This window comes from Leiobunum rupestre, chromosome 6 (assembly GCF_980474605.1).
Source record: "Leiobunum rupestre chromosome 6, qqLeiRupe1.1.hap1, whole genome shotgun sequence".
In the NCBI taxonomy this organism is placed as follows: domain Eukaryota; kingdom Metazoa; phylum Arthropoda; class Arachnida; order Opiliones; family Sclerosomatidae; genus Leiobunum; species Leiobunum rupestre.
The window spans coordinates 34,532,580-34,555,384 of NC_143389.1; the positions used below are offsets into that span (position 1 = coordinate 34,532,580).

Genomic DNA, 22,805 nt, shown 5'->3' on the forward strand with positions numbered 1-22,805 from the left:
AATGAAGTTTTGTCTAAAATGGTTGATTCGTTAATGAAAATGTAGAAATGATAACTATCTTTATTAAGTAATTTTTAACAAAGCTCAAATAACTTCAAGAAATAATAAAATTTATTTCGCAAATGCATAACCAAATTTTACATAGGTGTTAAGACAGCTTTAAATGTCTTGCAATTGTCTGGGAAGCCTTATATTTCTTGCAATATCATTTCTTTTCATCTTTGCAGCTTCTGAATTAGTATTATCAGCCTCTTCCATTATTTCAGCTGTTACATGTTCAAAATTTTCATCTATATAATCACCCACATCATCATCTCCATCGTGCCTCAAAATAAAATTATGCAAAATGCATGCAGTCATAATCACTTCTGAAATTTCAGCTACTAAAGACATGTCTAAGTATTTTAGTCTGCGGAAACGGCCCTTTAACAACGCAAATGCCCTTTCTATCATCTGGCGAGCTGAACTATGGCAAGTATTGTACGCTCTTTCCTGAATTGTACGATGTCCATTTTCTTTGAAAGGAGTCATTACGAATTTGTCTAGCGGGTACGCGCTGTCACCCAGAATGTGCCCATTATCATCACTCCTTAAGCCATTTTTGAGGAACTGGTAAATCGCACTCAAACGCCACATTCTCGCATCGTGGACAGAACCAGGCCATCCACAGCAACAATCAATGAATATTAATGTTTCATTACAAATGCCTATGAAAAATAAATATTTATAATATTTTTAACAAAAGTTCACATCCAAATTAAATTACCTTGTAATAATATCGATGTTCTCTTCTTACGATTATAGTACGCATTTTTATCTTCATTTGGCTCCTTTATGTCGATGTGACAGCCATCAACTGCACCAACTGTCATAGGGAAACCATATTTTGTTTCACAGACTGTCATTGTTTGGTTCATTTTTTCTGTAGTAGGCCATGTAATGTATTGTTGTGTTAATTTTGACACTATTCGAACGAATTCAATGAACACATAATGTGCGTTTCCCTTTGATAGATCGAAACGATCTCCAATGCTCCTGAATGACTCAGGTGTTGACAGAAGCCACAACGAACCTAACACCCGTTTCTCTATTGGTATGGCAACGCACATTTTTTCATTAGCAACAGCTCCTCCATAAATATTGATTAATTCCTAATGCACAAATTGAAATTAGTTTTGTTTACTTTTATTCATCAACAGCGGTCCTGCTCATTCGAAAATGAGATTTAAAATCTTTTTCTGTATAATATGGTACTACACTTTCCACATAGTCTGTTATTCTTACAGGTCTAGACCGAGGCTTAGAATTAGTGAATGTTGTTGCAATTAATGCGGCGCAATTTTTAGTTTTTTTAGAATAGTTAGGAGTGTAACAAATATTAACACCACCATTTTCAATTATTTCATCGGTAACAAGTTCATTTACGATCAAATACAGAAGTTTTCGTTTTTTTCGATTTTCTTGCCCGGAAAAATTATTTGCCGCCATTTTAAAAAGAATCGATTACTAAACAATACCCGTTCAACAAATTTCTACGTCATTATGACGACAGAGCTCAGCGGTTACAGTTTTAAAGAAACAGCGCTTTTTAGTCGATGAGCTCTACTGAACGTACCCACTTTCTGCTAGCTCGTCCGCCGAGTCGTCCGCCCCCAGGGCCCAGCCTACAACGACAACTTGAAGAGACATTACATTGCGGATGCCTTGGCAAGTAGGCGGAGAAGTGCGAACAGTTTTTTAATGTTATTTTTTTTTAAATAGTAACTTTATTTGAAATTATTTATATAAAATGGAGAAAGCTCTGGATGTATGTCTAACAGAGCTGTAAGTATTTTTATTATTTGTTAAGTATCGGTAAATCCAGAAAAACTCCCTTTTACTTTAGAATTTTCAATTTATCTTCTCAACTCTTAAGAAGTTAGTCTTACTTAGAGCTTGGATTAATAAAAGTAAAAATATATTATGGTTCTCTAAACGTCACAAGGCAGAGGTTTATTAGAAGAGTCTTGGCACTCCTGCTTGAAAATCATTAATTCCTCGCAACTAGCTCAGTCCCATAGAATTGTAAAAGTAAGACAGTGGTGTAAATTTACATTAAAGCTAGAAGGCCACATTATCTTGTAGAATTTACAATTTAAGCAGCAAGACGAAGTTAGGTTTTATTCTAGCTTGTGTCACTGGAGAAAGCTGTGGAAATCTGGGAACTACTCTATCTTCATAGTTTGAAATTTCTCTCTTCCACATGTATGTAAAGTGATACTCTAAAAACTTACTTATCAAAGTTAGGGTAAGTAGGAGTAGCAGATTTATCCACAACTTTTTCATTATTTTAAAAGCGCTGGTAGTGTTATGAAACTGGCTATGAAGAAAACACATCAATTTGGTGCAAAGTTTTTGTTACCAGTTCTCATTCTTTTAAATGACAAATGAAAAATTGGTAGCTAATTAGCTACAATGCATTAGCTCATCAATGATTTGAAACATAATTGATGTATAAATGTATATTGTTAATGTGGTACTATTAATTTACTTATAGAATTTTATTTGTTAGGTGTAAAACGCCAGGAGTTACGGGAGCATTATGCGCAGATAAACAAGGATTGTGTCTCGCATGTAAATAATAGGATTAGGCCCCATTTTAGGAATAATGATTGAGAAAGAGTAATTTCTTTTCAGCAAAAGGAAAAGCCCTGGCAAAATCAGCTGGCATATTTTCAGCTATAGCCCAACAGGCTGCTTTACTAGAACCCAATAATTCTACTCCCATTATATACTTGGAATCGGATCGTTGGTAATGCACTAAAATGGTTTCTTCGCTATTGCAAATAGTTAATTTCCTATCTTTTAGCAATGTCATGGTTCAAACAAAAGATGAAATTACACTGGCTATCTATAAAATACCCTCCGCAAATATCTAATTTTTCTCTATTCTTTACAATGTTTTCTTATTACGTAAATTTTATTTTAAGAATATGTACCTGATAATGTCTTAATATAAAAAGTAGTTTAAATAACGCAATATGACCAAAAATAAATCATCTTTCGATGAGTTTACAACATTTTATTTAAACAGACAACGCCATAATAAATATAATGGAAAAATGGGAAAGTATTTTTGACAAGAATAAATATTTTATCTTGTAACAGTTGAATTATTAGCAGTGTCCCGAATTAACGCATCAGAAATCGTAGTCGCTGTTGTCAGGATCTTCGTCTTCATCACCGGTCACGTCACTGCGAAGGCTACTTTTTCTGGATTGGTTGTCTGAGAGGTCAGAGGCTATGCTGCTGAGTGATCCCCTCCGACCGAAAGACTGTCGATGTCGCGGCGCGCTCAGGAATGGGTCCTCGGCGGTGCTCAGCGATTCGTCCAACGAATAGAACGGACCGGTCCCGCGATAGAAAGAGCGACGCGTCTCGGCGAACCGAGGCATTTGTTCGATCAACGTGTCGTTGATGGTAATGCCGGGAACTGAAAGTATTTCTACCACTTCCCCGACTTCTTGGGACGTCGGTATTGTTCTCTCGTGACCCCAAGGTTCGTTCCCCGACAATTCCTCTCTAGCCGTTCGCGTCACTTCCGGGGATAGCGTCAAATTCCCGGGTTCTCCGTTTCCTGAGTTCTGATTCATGCCCTCGTAGGACAAACCTTGGCGTCTCAGTAGTTCGGACACTGTGGCTTCGAGAGCAACTATTTTTCGTTTCGCCTTCCTCAGTTCCTCGTCTTTGAACAGGCACTGAAATTTGGAAGAATACGACGATATTTAGTGAAATGAAGGTGTATATACCACGTAGCCAAAAGTGACATAATTACCAAAAGTGTGTCAATCGGACCTATTTCTTAATGAATGTTACGAGCGAAATACAAGTTGGGAGGGAAGGAAGTTAAAACCAACAAATAACGCCTCGTTGCGAGGAACGGAGGAACTAAGTAGCACTGGTCAAAGTTAGTGTATTTTTTGATATTTCGTCGTTCTGTGGAGATTCTATCGCCATCTACCTACGATATAATACCATAGACTAAAAAAAGATCCAGAAAGGCGACAATAAATAGTCTTTTATGTGGTCGATCTCGAGTCGAGCATTCATTAAACCTTTAGCATACGAAAGTACAGGGATTGTCACACTTTTGGTAATTATGTCACTTTTGCACGTAGCGTAAGTAACGTAATAAATATAAGTATGACACTGTACGATTTCGGTTTATGATTGTTTGTCGATGAGCTATTGCGAAATCCGAAGATTCGGAAGGAGCTTTGCTAAAGTTATTTTTACTGTTCAAATCGTTTTAATTTTCAGTAAGCCTTAGCTTACCCGTCAGATTACTGTTGGTGCTTGGTGGCGATTTCTCGGGTACCTTTACCTGAAACGTCCAAAGACTAGTGACAGCTCTCGGAAAGTTCTCGGTTCTTAGCCACGTAATGATTTTTATGGTCATTGCCGAAACAGACCATTATTAAAAAAGTAGATTGGGGAAAACGAGAAGTGTCATGCTTACGCTCGCAGCAAAATTGTAAAACCAGAAACTCACCTCCAATTGTAATTCGTGGAGTTTTTGAATTGGACCCTAAATAATAACTATTGTTAGTAAGTTAGCCACGTTTAAGTTCAACTTGAAGGTAACCTCGAATACCTCGTTCTGTGACTGCCTCAAATTTTCGATGAGGGCGCGTATTTCGACCAAATCTATACCTGCAAAGAGAGCATGAATGGCCGAAAACAAGAATCAATGTCGAAGGCGAAAGGGGCGTAGGAATCGTGGGACGGTTAGATATTGTATTAAATGACGATCTATTCAATATGGCAAAATAAAAATGAACCTTTTTGATCGTCATTGCATTTGACGCGGTCCTGGGGGATCAGGCCTTCGTTAGGGTTGTCCGGTCTGGGCTCGCCCATCAAATCGGCCGTCACTCCCATCAGATTGTCCACGCTAAAAGTGCGTTTCGCTTGTAAATTAGTCTTAATTCTGCGATCAAAATATTAATTTCCCAATCAATAAACTAACCAAATCAAAATGAACGGAGGGAAATGAAAAAGGGTTGGTTTTCGCGAGTTGATTTATAATTATGGTCTTTACCGTTAATAATATCGACTTCGTAATTCGCGTGAAAAACGGATAAAGTATAAAATCATAATGAATAACGGTTATATCATTAGTGATAGCGGAAGTTTATCGTATACATGTATATATTACGAGAGAAGTATCCAATGCGTACCTTCGCGAGACACTTTTCAATGGGAGCTGATGTTTGTTTCAAGCATTACTATGATAGATAGATGAATGCTTCTCTCGTAATAGATATATTATATACTCCCGGTGATAGTAAGTTTAACAATCTGACCTTTCTCTGGCCTGTTGTTCCAGAACCGTTTTAGCTTCTGGGTACTCCACAAGAGCCTATTATAAGAATGCGAAAAATGCTCCGTTATAATTGCCGCTCTTGTTAAGTGGCGTAATCTTCTTACCGCCATGAGATCCTTTCGAGATAAGCATAACAGTTCCGAATAGCCCACCGATCGAACGTCCGCGGTTCTCCTAATTTTGACCCAAAAACGATTGTTATCTCGAAAACCTTTGAGCGGTTTTTACCCATTGTTATCAGACTTACTTGTTTGGGACCCCGTCCAACCGAAGCAAGCTAATTTCGCCAAAGTAATTACCCTCCGTTAGAACAGCAACGACTACTTCTTCGCCACTAATTGGATTGGCCACGACTACCTACGTAAGGGGAAAGGTATAGTTCCCAAACCGTAAATTTCGGCGCAAAAAGGTGCTTTGTACCTCAACTTTGCCATGATTAATAATGTACATTTCGCGTCCTGCCAAAGATGAGAGAAACTTATAAGTACCCAGGCAAGCGTGTTTAGTTCGTTTACTTGTAAAATACCTGTTTCCCCAGCGCGGCAGATGAAATCACCCGGGGAGTAAATTTGGGACCTGAGTTTCAGAACGAGCTCGCACAGGAACTCTTGTTCGCAATTTTGAAATATCTTTACCTGTTAATTTGCGAAAATGTAGGAATAGTGAAATTTGGCGTAAAAGCGAAGCTGACCTTGCAAAGTGTGTCCAAATGTACGTGTACGGCGATTTCGGCCCTCAGTCTCTCGGGTAGCATGTGTAGAAGCCTGTACTCGTCCGTCGCTTGAGTCCTTGGAATAACAACGCCTTTTCATAGTAAGCCGTATTCGAATTGGTTTCGTATAATCATTATTTACCTTGACCAGGAATATTCGGCCCATTTCTTGACTTTAATTTGCAAGGAAGCCGGCACTTTGCGATGTGTCAAATACAGCTTGATTTGGTCCATCCTAAAACGTCAAATTAGCGGTAGGGGTTCTTTTTCCAAAACTGTCTCGCGGTGTCAAATGAGGTAAAAAAGATTTATTGACGCACTTGGATTGAAACTCTTGACGCGTCGCGTTCATATTAGCGATGACGTCTCCCACGTTGCCCACCACCGTCGCGAAGACGAACACGCCGATCAGAAATGTCAGTCCGGTGAAGATGTACTCCTAGTTTTCATTAAATTAGCGCTGTAGCATGGTTTTAACTCCCTTTAAAAGGAATATAACCGCCAAAGCGTTCTTTACGGAAGAAACCAACGATTTTGGGATTATCTCTGAAACAAAACGTTCAACAAAGCCGAAAATGTGAAAAACCTTAGGAAAGATTTGACGTTATATTCCCTTTAATAATGGCACTTCGCCAAAGTCCCAAGGAGATACTATAAACTCTCTGCGAAGTTTAAATTATTACCAGATCCGTTTCCGGTGGACTGCAGTCTCCTATTGTGGTCAGAGTCATGGCGGACCAATAGAGACAGACCACGTATTTCCTAAAAACCATTTAATCTAATCAAAATCATTCCAAAAGTCAACCGAAGCTCATTCGAAAGTAAATGAACCCTAGCACGGATCTCTCGGGTCGAAGAAAATTCCAAGCTCCCGTTCAGAAAAGATTCGATTGTAAAGGCGCTGATGGGGCAAACGCCTTACAGCGGTTCATTTACTTCTGGTTCAATGTAATAGTAGTCCCAGACCTTAGGAAACGTTGTTTCTCGGTATTGTTGGTGTAAACCCATTGATTAATCCCCAAACCTTCGTACTGGAAAATTTAAATTTGCGTATTATACAAATTGATCGCAACTTTGTCAAATATAATTTTTGTACGCGTTCGGAATGAAAAGAAAAATTGTACGCGGATTTTTCGCTCTAAAGCCCTTTTTTCCACCTCGAATATAAAACCTTTTTCATTATAAAATCCGCCCGAAGATTAAGCGAGAGGCAGGTGGCTACCTAACGTAGGAACCCCGCCTTTGACGGTTAAACTTAGACACGTATACTCGAATTTATAAGGCGATGTTGACTTTCGACAAATTGTCGGCTATTGAAAGCGCTCTCCGTCGTCTTCCCTTTGGGGAATTTCGGCTTTCGCGATTAGTCCAGTGAATAGATAGCGGATTCTTGGCCGCTCTCCCTCCCCCTGGTATAAATATTTGCGCTTGATGTCTATTAGGGTTGGACAGAAATAGCAAAATCGCGGGCGGAGGCAGGCTTACCTCGGATACGACGTAATACAAACATCCGATCCAGTGTATGACAGTAGCTAAGGAGAGAGTCAGCCGGAAAGCCCGAATCCCGTTGGGATTACTCGTTCGGCTGCAACGACAAAGAGCTTTGACACTATAGATCTGTATGGGAGAGAGATCTTTCCAAAGGAGACCGATGCGGGATGGAGGTTCGGGGAGGATGGCGAGTGGGAAGGGCGCCTATAGAAAAACGACCCGTTTTTCTCATTACCTGTCGGCCAAGTCGTAAAATTTATAAATTGAGTGCAATTTCAGTAGACGGTTCAGACGGGCTGAAGATTTATCAAAATATTTTAAATTATTAGGCTTATACTTCGCTTTTTTGTTATCGGTTTGTTTTGGTAGGCTTACCCGCTCTCTCAGGTATGTTGTAAGGTGAAAAATCTGCGGGGGAAAATAACAAATTACTAAAGAGTTTGGAGAATTACGCGTGTTTTGTTCTCACAAGGCAATATGATGGAAATCGTTTCGGTCGGAAAAATGGCAATGACGTCGCGGATAAAGACGGCTTGTCTGACGTAATTGTGACGAATTATTTCCGAGTCGTACACCTGTTAATGAAAGTATTTCTAGTTTGTTTAAGGTTGGTGTACGGAAAAGGTTGGAGGAAGTCGATGGCGAGTGAGGTGTCTTACGGGAATGCCGTCTCTCATGAAGGCCGTCCTCATTTGTACGCTGATGTCGCACAAGTAGACTGCGTCGGACAGAATATCGCACCAGTACAAGAGGTCCATTTCGGCCTGTACAAGTGTTACTTAATTTATAACTACCGGTTGAACCCACGTGCTTTGTACTCGACCTAACCTCGTCTATGACCTCCGGAAAGGCTATTCTCAACAAAACGGTCCACGTGTTAAAGACAGTTGCCATCGCCACTACGCCCTACGTGGAGATACGTGGGTAAGTATCCGAATCTACCTGTATATACTGTACCAAGAATGTATTCAGGTGAATATGTGGGCAGCACCCTGCTCGCATCGTGATACCACGGTAGCTTAGCAGGGGAGTAGAGGGGACGGGACACCTCGGGCGGCAAATTAACCAGTCGACCGGGATGTAGCTGCGCCACTGTGTGAAAAACCACGCCGCTCCGCCTTTCCTGGTGTTATCTTTCCCCCTTTCTCCTGGTAAAGGGGGGGGATCCTTGCAGTAGTCATTAAAACAAAGGCCATAGTTGCGGCTCCATATTATCGGTGACCTTTAATACATTCTTGAGTCTTAACAGTACCATCAAAATGGTCTTTTGATGCTACTTTTGGTACGATGGATATACGTACCGTCCAATAAAAAATGGCATTCCCATCCGGATGTAACAAGAATTTTGAAGAAATATCTTCTTCCTGTTTTATATATAGAGGTTTAAATTTAAGAAGTTTCGCGGAAATTCGAGATTCTTACGCAATATGAATTCGTATGTTAAGATTTTTCTAAGTTGTGGTAGGTTCGACCTTTCAGCGCAATATGACCAAAACCAAGTAAACCCCCAAAATTTCTATCGATTTGGAACCCAACTATAAGACATTTATAACATTATCAGGTGATCTGACCTATTTCTAGCCTCATTCCCTCTAGATAGAGAGGAGTAAGAAGCTGATTATTTTGACGATGGTGTTGATGGTGAATGCACCGTGGCGCTAGATCGGAATGGTTCCCCGTGAATCGTAACTTTTTCGTCAACGGTACTTGATAAAAATTTAATTGGTGCGTCGTTCGGTCGCTTTGAGTTCCCTCTATTTAACCGTGCCATTCTGGAGCCACGCTTATTTATCAAAGGGAGTTTCGTACCTAAGATTATAAATACAACGTACAGTTTCTCGCGAAACATTTAAAGGCAATTGATAAACATTTCATTGTTCCATTGTTATTGAGCCACGGTCACACTGCGTTTAAAACTATAGCGATTGAAAACTATTTCAAAATAGTTAATATGACCCTCAGAAAACCACCAGAAATCTTCAAAATGGCTTTTTATAATTATTTTTTTTTGCTCGAGCAGTGTACGCCACCACTAAATATTTAAAATGGACTGGAGTTCTATGGGGTTTTACGACTGCGGTTTTATCATCCAATGTATCCTGGTTTATCCAGAAAACTAGCAAGCTGACCACTCTTCACGTTCATAGCTAACCAGTGCGCAAAAAAATTAGTTTCAATTACGTTGCTCGGCAACTTATTTGGATCTCGGTCTCATGATCGTAGAAATCGATTAGAAACTATTTAATTAAAATATTACAGCGTGAATGTATTAATTTCAATAATGATCTGCATTAGGTAGTCTACCCTCAATCCCGCTAGGAAGGGAGGAGCTTCATTATTATGACGATGGTAACGCGCCGTCGCTCAAAAATAGTTTTTAAAGGAAATGTTGCGAAACTTGTCAAGGCTTAGCTCACAATTTATTTAGTAAATTTTTTATACTCATCTTTTCGATGGAAAGAAAATAAGTAAAAATATTAACATGATCTACCTTTATTTATGGTTATCAACTTATTTTGTTTTAGTACAGGAATTTGTCTAAGAATTACAAGTAATTTTCTTCACCGGTAAAACGCGTAATCCCCGAAAAGTTTTGTAGATAAAGTCAACGACCAGCGTCTTTCTCCTGATTGGCTTAAGTTATTAAGTAAAAAGCAGATTACCCTTTCTATCAGATGGTTGAAATGAATACATTCGTGATTTCAGCTATCGTCTTCCCTTTTTCTAACTATGCTGTCGATGGGATCAATGGGGATTTTTCGCTCCCCAAATCATAATGCGATTGAGACGTCGTTCCATTTGATTAGCAATCAGGGTCCCATAAAATTAAGCCATAAGGGCAAGAAATGATAACGATAGGAAATACCGTGCTCTGACGATCGGAATACCATTTTAGGCAGTCGGAGTCCAACAAAATTGAGCATCTGAAACTATTATGGGTAACAATAATAATGATTTATCTATATTAACTATCTAATCCTCGCGGTTACAATATAAATTTCGGCAATTGAGGCCCATAAAATTGGGTATTTGATTTCTTCAAAACCGTTTGGATAAAAATTGTAAATTATTGTTGCTTAACTTGAGATGGAGACGTGAAATCTTTATTTGGTTGTTCGGTCTACTTTGGGATATTACATTGAATATTACATGTTTCTCATACATGATTTTCCACAATTCAACCATGGCTTAGAATGTTTTATGTGGTATTTCTTTTTCCTTTAATACATAGCATTAAAATTGGAAATTTGGTACATTTGATAAAGTGTTTTTTTTTAAAGTTTGTCTGGGCGACTGGGACTTATCGAATTTTGAGTAGTGCGCGTCAGGTTGCCTCATTCTACTTATTATGGCCTGTGCCTTCTTGGTATTCTACAAATGCTTGTATCGATGTTCTACCGTGTTAGGGGAGAAATCATCTTTAAAGGTCAACTCTGGTTACCCGAATGAAAACATGATATGTGCATTTATCGATAAACTGCACTTTACGTAATGGTTAAACTTTTGCTATACTTCTAAATTGATTTCCCTTAGATAATTATTGATAAGAAATTTAATTCGTAAACCCTAAAAGATTTTTAGATAAAGTATTAATTAAAATGGTGATATATCGGGCAAAGTTGGCTCGAAAAAATGCAGGTTGTTTAGAATCACCAAATAGTTGTTTTAAAATCGGCATTATCGAGTGAGTATCTAACCTATAAGACAAATGAAGGAGATCAATTTTGTATTCTAAATCTTACATTTCCGTAAGGACCTTCGGGGTAAAGTCCTTGGCTAGACGTACGTTCGGTGTTTACATCGTTGAAAAAAACAACTTACTTTGGGCGCGGCCAAAGACGCTTGTGGCACTAGCCTGGATCGCAGTCTCGTGGGGCTGGTACTTGAATAAGCCGGCGAGAAGCCGCTGGAACTTCCGGTCAACACCGTCGAGGATGACCCTTGAACGTGACGAGGGAAGGGGGAGGAGGAGGTGCGAGAAGAAGGAAGAAGGTCGCGCTGCAGGTGATCATTCTCGGGAGAACCAACTTGTCGTCCTTGTTGTGGTAATTTTACGCTAATGTCGGCGGAGGACGGTGGCCAAGAGGAGGAGGAGGGCAGGGAGCTCGTTCCGGGAACGGGATTAGTCACGAACGGATTGCCCAAATTGAGCGACGTGCAACTTCTGATAACCATCATCGCATCACGCAGCCCAGACCAAACGTGCAATCAGTCCAATAACAAGTACCGGGGGTTCATGATCAAAGTGTTAATTAACGAAACTAAAGACTACGAAGAAATGCATCGAGTGTAAACGTAAAATAATAAGAGTGCGAGAAAGATCAAAAAAGCGAAGGAGAAAGAGACAGATGTGACGTGAAGAGGAGAGTCGAGATAGATAGAGACTCAGCTGTGAAAGTCGCGTCGTTTGGTTTTGAAATAAATCGGCGCGGAGATTCTCCGCTCATCTTTTCCGCGATACTCTCAGACCTCTCAGCGAAGGCTCCCAGCGCGCTATTTTTATCTGTCGGGTCCCTTCGCGCGGACGACCACAACATAGCCTTCCCTATTTTTTCATCTCGTTCATTTTAGGATTAGAAGCGGTATTCAGTTTGGTACTTTCTATACTCGTACTCGATAAAAGCGTCGGCAAAGTCTGAGAGAGGTTTGATAACGAGATCCGCTTAAGATCTTGGGCAAACACTTCGACGCCTATTTCATAACACGTTCCATATCGCGGATAATTAATATTCGAGAAACCGAAACAAAAAATCTCTTCCCCTATATAAAGTCGCGCTCGTATCAAAAGCAAAATTGAAAATTTTTGAGAAGAGAGAGGAGATAATAATTCGATGTGGCCGCGAGTCAAAAATGACGGGAAAGTGTTTTAAGGGAGGAACGGGGGTTATATTCAAAGTGGATTAAATGAATACGGGCTTACTTCTCGCTAATTGTCTCCATAGTTGAGGGTACACAACGTGTCTGGAAAAAAAATACGATTTTAATGAAGTACAACTCGCTTTCACGTGACGAAGTCGAGCGTTTTCCCAATTTCCCTCGGTATAACCTGCCTTTTAGCCATGGCCACCATCTCGATCGAAATTATCGCGAAATAATTTTATTATGTAATAATCTGACCTATTCATTTTAATTTTGGCCTTAACAGTGGATTAAATTTTTTTTAAATCTAATATTGATAAAAGACGTTTAACCGAAACTAAAGCTCTAACTTAGTAGTCATGATCCACTCGTACAAGCGCACGATTTCAGTTCTTCACGCGAAACTAATAAAAACGGGAGGCAACCGAGAAAGAAGAGCTCGCTGGTATATTTTATGAATTTTTAACGAGTGCTGTGTCTTTTACCTGTACGCTCGGCTCCATCGTTTTCTGGCCTGCATCATCGTTTCCGCTTCTCGACCGGATGTTTACAGCGCCGGTCACGGCAGCCCAGTGGCCCCAATGGTCTCGGAGGTCCGGCGATCTTCCTTTGTCTAGTCGGATATAAAATATACGCGGAACGAGCGAAATAATGAGACGTTTTCCTTCGCGGTCGCTTCAAATAAATCTGAGCACAGCTTGAGGATGACGGCGACAAGCGAGAAGGATCGCTACCGCAACCGGGCTAACTCTCCGTTACTATAGTGATCGTCACTGAGGATCGAGAAAACGAGAGAGAGAGATCTGAGGGGAAAGGGGAACTTGGAAACTTACGTACGCAACGAGGAACAGCGGAGGAAAACGCAAAGAGGAGATGCTTATTCAATAGAAAAAATACTTGCGAAAAGATGCCGTCAAATCGTCAGGTTGTATGACGGTGGTCGAATCCGATTCGAGGACGACGCTGTCGTCGAAATCGAACCCGGGAACTCGCGTCAAGGATCGCTTTCGGGAAGGGTTGTCGTCTGCCATCATTCGCCGACTATTCTGGCCAATTGGTCGCGGATGTCTCTATATTAAAAGCATCCTCAAGAAGAGCGAGGGCTTATTATATTAATCACTATCTACGTTTGTTTATTTCGAGATAATCTTGATAAGATTATGCCGTCCGAAAGAGTTTCCGCGGTAGGACGGAAGAACCTTTATTCGTTTGAATATAGAACAAACGCTTTCCTCTTTAAAGCCGGTTCATAGCATTATTGACGCTTTGAAGTTTCCGTCTCGTAATAATGATTCCGACCCCCAACACTCTTATTTATAGTAACATCGACCGCTTTATGATTGGACCATTATATGGGTTTCATCTCTCTCTATCCTTATCAAAAGGAAATTACGATAGTGTTCCGTGTATAATTAATGAATTAAGAAAAAAAATGATAAATATTGCGTATAGGCCTTCTTCTCGGGAAATCCGGTGGTTGGTTAAGTTTAGTTTGATATTTTGGTTTGGGCGTGTTTATATTTGTGGGTTATGAATGTTGACTTTTCCTTGAACGCGGATGTATTGCTTGTAGAACACTTCTACAGGCGTTTGTAGGCAATAAGAGACCAAATCGGTAGGTTTTGCGAGAGCATATACTACCGCCGTATGGTAGTAGACAAAAGGTGAGCTGCGGGTGTTATCAGTGTAATGAAATGAGTATTATAGTGGGCTAACCAACGATTAGTGATAAATAGGAATGCATTCGGGTACTAAATTATATGGGAATATAGCAAAGCTGCATATATCTACTTTTTCTTTAATTGTATCCTAAGTTCGTCTGTTTGTTAATCACAAGAAATAAAACTAGATGATGATCGTCTGCCGAAAGAATACCACAAAAAATGTGAAACGGACGCACTTTTACTACAAAGTATGCGAAGATGGAATTAAGAATCACTACCTCCCCATATTCATGGTACCTGAATCAAAGATAATATCAACCTCGTATACCCTAGATTCGAAATAACTGCCTCGCCCGTAGCAGGAATCCATAACGCTACTTGGAATGAATAACGGCTTCGTTGTGGCGGAACATAGTAGGCGGAGCTTATAAGCCTTTGTTTGTCACTGAATTTGACGTCATTTAAGGCGGTATAAGCGTTTTTAGCCCCTCCCACAATGTTCCGCCACAAAATACCACAGGAGATATGGGGAGATACTCATTGCAAGTAGCGTTATGGATTCCTGCCCGTAGTCAATAGCGTTTACCCACTTCCTGCCTGAACTCCGAAACAATTAGCTCCATAGCTACCATGATAACCAACTATAGATAAGACTACGACCAACTTTAAGGACGCGCTGTTTGCGAAACATCATCGCGACGATAGCGGCCCCGGCGTAACTTTCGTTGCCAGCCCACGGCCCCCTGCACGCGCTCACGCTGCTCGCGACGATAGCGGCCCCGGCAAAGAATTTCCTCCCCATGTATTTTCGCGAGGGCGATTTCCCGTCGCTTGGAGCGCTGGTGTAACAACCAGAATATATCAAAGAGGCGGGAAGTTCAACATACGTTTCAATGGCGATGAATTTGCATTAGTGAAGTTTTTTTCAACTGTTTTATCAAATTTGGAGAAGTTTGCAACAAACAATAAATAATTACACCTTTTAAGTAGGTGAGTGTTCATTTCAAAAAAAAATTTTTTAATAAATATTTCAATATTTTGAGTGGTAAAATTTTATTGCTAAGCCTAACCATAAATGGTTAAAATTTTGTACAGGCAATGAGTTTTCAAGTTATTAAAACTGTATTTTCTACTTATTTAAGACTATAATTATGATAACTACTCATAATTTTTGTCATATTCTTCAAACTTAGTTAATTAAAAAAAGGCCAGCAAATTGTTCTGTTCCATTGTGTTCATCTACTTTTAAGAAGATGAAAATGTATGCATCTCTAGGAAGGATTTTGGAGTCAACGAAGCATACACTACACTTCACATGGAAGAGTGGTTTGTGGTTTGCATTTTAAGGAATCAGATTATCACGAAGGTAAAGTATTAAGGCAACAACCTAAATGTATTTTTAGTATATTATAGCTTTTCTTTGGTGACCAAAATGCGTTAAGGGGTACTTCACATGCACAAGTTTTTTTATTCACATGAGGTTTTCTATTTTTTCAAAGTGCACGTTTTAATGTATTTTTAATTCTTGCGATTACTACAAATTTCAAACATTACATCAATATTACTTTTAAATCATTAAACCTAACGTTGGTTCATTCTAATTACCAGAATTATTGATTTGTTACTTAAGTTTAGTTTTCCAAGTTTTAATTATACCATAAGTTACTTATTAAACCTTAGTATGACATATTTTGACTTAAAAAATATCCAAACGTATTTTACTTATTTATTAATAAGTAATTTAAAGATTACGGAAAGAAATTATAACCTTAAAATTACACAATTAGGGGGCCGTCGTCAAGCGTAAAGCTCTTAGAATTCGAGGTCTATATTATATTTGCCTGAATTCATTCTTAGAGATAACGCATCTGCAGTGCGAGAAAGAGTGATTAAAGCTCTGAGACGCTCTAAAGGTGTTAGGAGGGAACAGCGGCGTGACCTTAAAATGGCAATAACGAAAATTTTAGGTTTGAATGGTGGCTTCCAAGCGTACATTTGAGGGGGCAACAAAGGAACTTTTTCAATCAGTTTAAGTATCGTGTGGAACACGTCCCCCCGATATGTATATTGATGTATAAGAATAAATATCCGACATCAAACTATTTTAATAAATTTTGTATTATTTAATAAATAAAATGGCAGCTCGCTTGGCGGGTAAATTAGGCTCGTTTAAAAATTAATTTATCGTCATTAAAAAAGATACAATTTTACGACTGATATTTTTGAGTATATTTAAACATGATCTTTCAAATAAACCCAAGTTTGACCCAACCTGGACTTTTCCTTTAAAAGACTCTTGACACAAACAAAGATGGCCTCACTGCGAATTCTCGGAACTCCTGTGACCCTTCCAAGGAACCCCAGGGTTCCGCGATACACCTTTTGGGAACCGCTGAATTATAGCATAACATTATCTAGAGATAAACCCAACAACGCCAGAAATAATCCAAAGTACAACCGTAACAGAAACCTATCATAAAACCCTCCCTCACCTGACTCAAAACAAGCCGTAGCCAAAATAATCCAAATCCTCCCTCACCTGACTCAAAACAAGCCGTAGCCAAAATAATCCAAATGCATATTGAGTGTAACATTGTTAAAAGAATTACCCCCCCCCCCCCGTTGATTGTTTAAATGTCGCTAAGAACACGAAAAAGAATAGAAAAATGTTATACCATAATAGCATATGTAACATAATTACTCATAAGTATGCCTCTGTATAACATTTCCATTGAAAAAAATTCAATGAGACCTTGTTTCACGCGGAACATACAATGAGCGGACCCAAAAGTGCGAAATTTTTTATAATCCTTGCGCTATTGAAAAGGTTACCATGGAAATGAAATCATGTGATGGCGAGGCACGAGCTAAACTTGACATGGGCAAAGCCAGAAACGCGCGAGGAATTCTCACTAACTTCCGTTTCCCATCAGTAAAGTTGATGACGTGTATTTCGTCACGGAGTTGTAAGTGACGTAATTTACGTCATACCCCGTGAACAAGGTTTCATTAACGAAAAAGCTTTTATGGCATAGGCCTACTTATGAGTGATTATGTTACATATGATAATAGGGATTACGTGATTTAAAGTTTTTGAAGCGTCAAAATCAAGCAGGCTTCTAGCTTCTGTATCCGTATTTTGACTTTACAAGGTTGTGATATTTTCAGGTGAGTAAATTTATTTCAGTTAAGGTTCATTCCGTTTTTCAAATTACCCGAGAATGAATAACTAATATTTTCGTTTTAAAAAAGAGGATGATCTGCTTGGAAAGACAAAAGTTCCTTGCAAAGAGATATCGCATCGCTCTCCGTATAGCCCGAGGGGTCGGACATTTGCCTGTTTTGTGTACGGGATTTTGGATTTTTTAAAAATCCAGGATTTGTTATTGTGGATTTGTCATACAAAGTCTATGGGAGCAAAATTCTTGGATTTTGGATTTGTGGATTTATTTCCAAATTTTGTACGGGATTTGGCCAAATGACCGACCCCTCGGTATAGCCCCTTTTTGGCGGGGCGAAATTCCAAAAGTTCCTTGTAAAGAGATATCGCATCGCTTTCTGTATAGCCCCTTTTGGCGGCTATACAGATCGATTTAAGCCTGGTTTTCACTGGGCTAAAAAACAGCGGAATTGGGTTTCCGCGTCGTTTGCGGAAACCTTTTGGCGGCTATACAGATCAATTTAAGCCTGGTTTTCACCTGGTTTTCACTGGGCTAAAAAACAGCGGAATTGGGTTTCCGCGTCGTTTGCGGAAAAATTTTGGCGGCTATACAGATCGATTTAAGCCTGGTTTTCACTGGGCTAAAAAACAGCGGAATTGGGTTTCCGCGTCGTTTGCGGAAAAATATTTTCGGAAAGCTTGCGAAATTCCGCGAACAAGCGCGGAATGGAAGTTCTATTTTTCCGAATTTTTAAAACGCAACGCAATGTGCTAACCTATCAGTAAATATCATGCGTTGACGTCACTAGCTCACTACTCTCGGTTTGATTCAATTTGTTAGGCCTAAAAAGCGACGCGTTCAGTTTATAAACATTGTTATTGTATATCGGTTTTCTGAAATTGGTCTTCTTCTAAGTTATTTTCTCCCTGACGAGACTTAATATGTGGTTGAATTGTTCCTTGGACATACGAAAAACCTAGTTTGAGTTTGTTAAATCTTTAATCTTTGTACAATCATAACAAATGGCCAAGGCTTACATGTGGTGTCAGATTCCCTCAGTTCTTATATTAAATTTTTGTAGTAGCCCTTTTCCTCGCGTCTCAAAATATTCCCCTTACCCAGAACCGTCTTTCGTAGATAGTTTTTGCATATTTTCTCCACAAATTAAATGCTAAAATACCATTAACTAGTTGAATATACGCGAAAATATAAGCATTAAGTTCGACTTGTTGCACCTCTTCGGCTTTTTTTTCTTTTATTCAAGGAAGAAAGGGCTGATTGAGTCTGAGAAGACCGCGAGCCCGGCGAAACACCATCTGATTAATCAGGGCCACGCCAACGGGGGGATACGAGGGGACAGGGGTGGGGACACCCGTGGCGGAAGTATTCCGACCACCCGTTGGGGAATTGGTAGTCGTCCTCACACGACCATCCACAAACTCTGCCTCCCGGACGCCTGGGATTACAGGAGTGAGCCACTACTCCCGGCCACCTTTTCGGCGTTCGGCGTCCATTTTAATTCTGTGAGTCAGTAAAGATACAATCTTCAGCGCATGCGCTATCGAAACCAAAGACTATATAAGCTATATAAAACCGGTATACCTATATTGTATTTTGATATTCATTTCGATATCCACAAACCACGGAGATTCTAACAACTCTTTCGGATTAAAATTCCGTTTAGGTAAGAGCGGAGCATTGTCGAAGAAAATAAGTTAAACACACGTACAGTACAAAAACAAGTTTGACTGTCAAAATAGACCGAGAGCAGTTACAACGTAAAAACCAAAGATAAAAATCTGAAAATTAAAAATAATTGGTGTCAAAGAACCGCGTTTCTTTCCATCGTCGGTACCAACCGCGGATCATTTTTTCAATTATTTTCGTTATTTTCCATAAAACGTTATTTTCATCGACATTAATTTAAAGGTAGACAAAATCAGGTTTTTCAGAAAAAAATCTGACTTTTCGTAGGCTATCTGTTTACCCGTAATTAATCTTTAGGTGACATATTGCTCGTAAACGCGGTAATGCGCTTTTTTTTTCAATAAAAAAGTAACTAGTTAATGGATGTAACCCTGATAATTAATTAGTTAGAATTTCGTAACCTAGACGGCCAGACGAGAAAATTAAATTTGATCGAGTAAAGTGGTTCTACGTAAGGTTCAATTGAACCACAGGCTAGAGTAGTGTTATAAATGAGAGAACGATCTATGAGGCACTAATGAGGTATCTGGGCGCCGGGCACCGTACGTCACAGAAATAACATGGGGCACTATTTGACGGTGTCTAGAAAAAAAAGTACCGGTTCAACATCGACGCGTTTGAGACACCTAATGAGGCACCGGGACACCGGCACCGTGCCTCATAGAAATAACATGGGGCACCATTTGACGGTGACCGGCACCGTGCCTCATAGAAATAACATGGGACACTTTTTGACGGTGTCTAGAAATAACATGGGGCACTATTTGACGGTGTCTAGAAAAAAGGACCGGCTCAACATCGACGCGTTCGCCGACCGTAAATCCTCATAGAATTAACATGAAGTATTATTTAACGGTATCTCACGACCACCATGCCGCATAGAATTAACATGGGGAATTATATTGACGGTATTTGATGCGTACACCGGTCGTAATTGTACTGCGAGAGAGCTGTGAGTACCGTATCTCATAGAAAATACATGGAGACAAGGATTTGAATATTGACCGTGAATTGTTCAATCGCGTATTGCGTGGATATACCCTTAATTTACAAAGCCTGCTTAATCTGCTGTTTCGAACGTGGTGGTATAATCCTAATTGTTTAAGGCGTGGTACAAAGTGCAACAAAGTTTACTATAAAAGCCAGAATTTTCCTTTAAAATATCATTCGGAATTAGGATCCCTGAGTCTCTTACACCTTAGAATTCGAATACTCAGAAGATGTAAGTATAAACCTTTCCACATTAAATTACTTTAAGTGATTTCTAACGATTTCGATACCCCTTTTAGGAACGTCGGTAAGGTTTTCCCTATTTCTACTACGAAGGGGGTATCGGTAACCCCAGACTGTCATATTCACGTCGGTACTTTGGATGGTAGTGTTGGAATTGAGTTGACGGAAAGTCAGTTCAAGCAACTACGGAGAGCGAGCGGTCAAATTACTACGTTCTTGGAAGACGATTCGATCCCAAATTCTACGTGGTTCTTTGAAGGATCAGAAACGAGACGAGTCGAGCTATGCATTTTCCAGACGCGGAAGGTAGTGGACGTGAGAGAAATAATCCTTGGAACTGGGACCAACTACGGAAAGCGCATCTTAACCAAACAGGGCTTTACTGTCACGCAATACCCCTGGAAGACGTTGATGGATAAATACGACGAAGTGATGACGTATCACAACGAAGTAAAACGCGTCTTCAATGATATTAAAGGAGTCGTTCTGACCGCGATTACAGACTACGTGAATAAGCAATGCGAAGGTTGCAAAATTGATCATCCCTCACAAAGGCAGCACGATTGTCTGATGATTGATTGGAACTCTCGTTTAGATATACATTTGTTTGACGCGATGGATAGAATTAGTTATTCCGAAATCACTTTAAAACTTGACACGTTTTTAAGCGAGGACTTTCGCGATACTATATTGACTTTCATAATGTGCAACGCTAAAAAAATGTTGTATAAAACTGAAGACTTTTGAATTTGTCAATAAAAAACTTGAGTATTAAAAACTGGGCTCTTTATTTTGTAGCTCATTTAGAGACATGGAACCAGTAATGAAACATCCGTTCACCGGGCTCGTCGCTGGGCCCACGCAATGTGGAAAGTCCCACTTCCTTGCTAAATTAATTAAACATAATGAGTCGTGCATTGCTCCTCCACCTCAAAGAATAGTTTGGTGTTATACTGAGTACCAAGAGAAATTATTTAATTCGGTATTGGAGCATAATCCTACCGTAGAGTTTCACGAGGGTTTATTAGACCCAAACAATTTAAATCCGACGATTAGAAATTTTGTAATTCTCGATGATCTCTTATGTGAAATAGCGAATAACAAAGACGTCACAAATTTATTTATACGAGGTTCGCATCATCGTAACACGTCCGTACTGATTTTAATGCAAAATTTGTTTTATCACGGGAAAGAAGTTAGAACTCTCAATTTGAATTCACAGTACCTCGTCATTTTCCGTTCGGCTAGAGACGTTTCCAGCGTGCTAAATATCGCTAAACAAATTTCACCGGCTAATACCAAATTCGTTGTTGACGCGTTTCGTCAAGCCGTGGTGAAACCATACGGTTATTTATTCATCGACTTGAAACCAAATACCGCAGATGAATATCGGCTGCGAACGGGGATCATACCGGGAGAAGAAGCCGCGATTTTCATCCCGAAATAAAATCAAAATGACTATAGCAACGTCAAAACGTGTGTGTAAAAACTTGGATTTTTTAAAATATTTGAGCACGTGTAATGTGAAACAGAGGAAAGCTATCATTAAACTAGCGAATCGCGACGCCATCTTAGCGCTGGTCGAATGTTGTATAAATGTACTACGCGGGAACATTCAGTTAACAGATGGACAAAAGAGTCGATTGAAGAAACATCGTAAAGCCTTACATCATCTTTGCGCAAAAATTCCTCTCGCTAAAAGAAAACAGATTCTAGTTCAGAAGGGTGGATTTCTCCCGTTTTTGTTAGCTCCACTTCTTTCTATCGTTAGCTCAGTCGCCGGCGCTGCGATAAGCCGCGCCATTAATAAATAAATGGCCCGAAAAATGATTTTAGTGTCTGAAGACGCTTTACGTCGAATGAAGAATGCTACTCCCGAAGATGTTCCCAGTGAAATACCATCCTTGGATAAAGAAATGAAAACGATCCTCGACGATCCCAATATGACAGAATCCGAAAAATTAACGTTATATAATCAATCTTTGCAGCGACACATAATATCTAATCGCCAACCAGTTGAAAAACAACAGACTGTTAAAAACAAAACGTGGTACGAAGAATTTGCGACGTCTATTCCGTCAAGTATGCTTACCGACGCGATATCGTTGTACAATTGGACATTACGTTTTATTTCGTGGAACGAACTCGGTGAAATGATATTTGGAGGACGAGTCGTTTCTGGATCAAACGTAATCGATTTAATTTACGACGCGGTTAGAAAAACCAAGTCAAATTCCGACCCTACGGGATTCAAGAACTTCTACGAAGTATTGCAAAACAATAATGTACCAAAAAAATATATCAAGAATCCTACTAGAATAAGTTCTTTAAAATCGTTATCTTTTAACACGTCACCACCTAGACAAAATCAGTGGGTGACGATTTGAATGTATTTACCAATAAAACATTTAACCACCAGTTACTGTTATTTAGTTCAATCCCATATCTCATAATGGATGGTTGCACGGAAGTTGTAGCTGAAAGTATCGTATCCACATTAACTATATCATTTTCGAAAAATCCAAAACTATTAACCGTCGTTTTAATTATATTAATTTTTGTAATAGTCGAATTATTCGATTTCTTAATATTGTACTACACGACACCCACAC

At 39.5% G+C, this 22,805-nt stretch overlaps 3 protein-coding genes across 9 annotated transcripts; 1 reads left to right on the forward strand and 2 right to left on the reverse strand.

Moving 5' to 3' along the window:
- Nucleotides 1-93: 93 nt before the first annotated feature.
- Nucleotides 94-1,464, reverse strand: LOC149940697 (uncharacterized). Its single transcript, XM_090176932.1, has 2 exons — nt 767-1,464; nt 94-707 (listed from the first exon to the last, which is right to left on the reverse strand). The coding sequence occupies exons 1-2, from the start codon at nt 1,107-1,109 to the stop codon at nt 160-162; spliced, it is 891 nt and encodes a 296-aa protein (XP_090033058.1). The 5' UTR covers nt 1,110-1,464; the 3' UTR covers nt 94-159.
- Nucleotides 1,465-1,630: 166 nt separating this feature from the next.
- Nucleotides 1,631-3,049, forward strand: Lamtor5 (Late endosomal/lysosomal adaptor, MAPK and MTOR activator 5). Of its 2 annotated transcripts, XM_090176935.1 has the most exons (5): nt 1,907-2,244; nt 2,337-2,491; nt 2,552-2,613; nt 2,677-2,791; nt 2,849-3,049. In XM_090176935.1, coding segments are annotated over exons 2-5 (249 nt in total). In that variant the 5' UTR covers nt 1,907-2,244; nt 2,337-2,489; the 3' UTR covers nt 2,919-3,049. The 2 variants fall into 2 exon arrangements, with proteins under 2 accessions (XP_090033060.1, XP_090033061.1); XM_090176934.1 differs by lacking the exons at nt 1,907-2,244; nt 2,337-2,491 and adding an exon at nt 1,631-1,824.
- A 7-nt stretch (nt 3,050-3,056) lies between these two features.
- Nucleotides 3,057-13,348, reverse strand: LOC149940699 (cyclic nucleotide-gated channel alpha-3-like). Of its 6 annotated transcripts, XM_090176931.1 has the most exons (25): nt 12,914-13,348; nt 12,490-12,530; nt 11,391-11,733; nt 8,870-8,932; nt 8,397-8,474; nt 8,228-8,332; nt 8,038-8,143; nt 7,944-7,976; nt 7,804-7,864; nt 7,563-7,662; nt 7,044-7,108; nt 6,761-6,839; nt 6,398-6,516; nt 6,220-6,312; nt 6,057-6,153; nt 5,892-6,000; nt 5,786-5,823; nt 5,613-5,722; nt 5,470-5,539; nt 5,346-5,401; nt 4,821-4,969; nt 4,634-4,692; nt 4,499-4,567; nt 4,364-4,409; nt 3,657-3,737 (listed from the first exon to the last, which is right to left on the reverse strand). In XM_090176931.1, the coding sequence occupies exons 1-24, from the start codon at nt 12,929-12,931 to the stop codon at nt 4,380-4,382; spliced, it is 2,091 nt and encodes a 696-aa protein (XP_090033057.1). In that variant the 5' UTR covers nt 12,932-13,348; the 3' UTR covers nt 3,657-3,737; nt 4,364-4,379. The 6 variants fall into 6 exon arrangements, with proteins under 6 accessions (XP_090033053.1, XP_090033052.1, XP_090033055.1 ...); XM_090176927.1 differs by lacking the exon at nt 4,364-4,409 and having other exon boundaries at nt 3,057-3,737; nt 4,532-4,567; nt 4,821-4,933; nt 12,914-13,339; XM_090176926.1 differs by lacking the exon at nt 4,364-4,409 and having other exon boundaries at nt 3,057-3,737; nt 4,532-4,567; nt 12,914-13,339.
- Nucleotides 13,349-22,805: the final 9,457 nt, after the last annotated feature.

What these genes read in the sequence shown, in the direction of transcription:
- LOC149940697 (XM_090176932.1), bottom strand. Translation starts at nt 1,109, where the DNA reads ATGTGCGTTGCCATACCAATAGAGAAACGGGTGTTAGGTTCGTTGTGG. An exon ending in AACATCGATATTATTACAAG is followed by an intron (nt 708 to 766) that starts GTAATTTAATTT and finishes TATTTTTCATAG; the next exon opens with GCATTTGTAATGAAACATTA.
- Lamtor5 (XM_090176934.1), top strand. Translation starts at nt 1,790, where the DNA reads ATGGAGAAAGCTCTGGATGTATGTCTAACAGAGCT. An exon ending in GATGTATGTCTAACAGAGCT is followed by an intron (nt 1,825 to 2,551) that starts GTAAGTATTTTT and finishes TTTATTTGTTAG; the next exon opens with GTGTAAAACGCCAGGAGTTA. An exon ending in ACAAGGATTGTGTCTCGCAT is followed by an intron (nt 2,614 to 2,676) that starts GTAAATAATAGG and finishes ATTTCTTTTCAG; the next exon opens with CAAAAGGAAAAGCCCTGGCA.
- LOC149940699 (XM_090176926.1), bottom strand. An exon ending in ATTTGGACACACTTTGCAAG is followed by an intron (nt 6,001 to 6,056) that starts GTCAGCTTCGCT and finishes GCAAATTAACAG; the next exon opens with GTAAAGATATTTCAAAATTG. An exon ending in TTGGACGGGGTCCCAAACAA is followed by an intron (nt 5,540 to 5,612) that starts GTAAGTCTGATA and finishes GGTCAAAATTAG; the next exon opens with GAGAACCGCGGACGTTCGAT.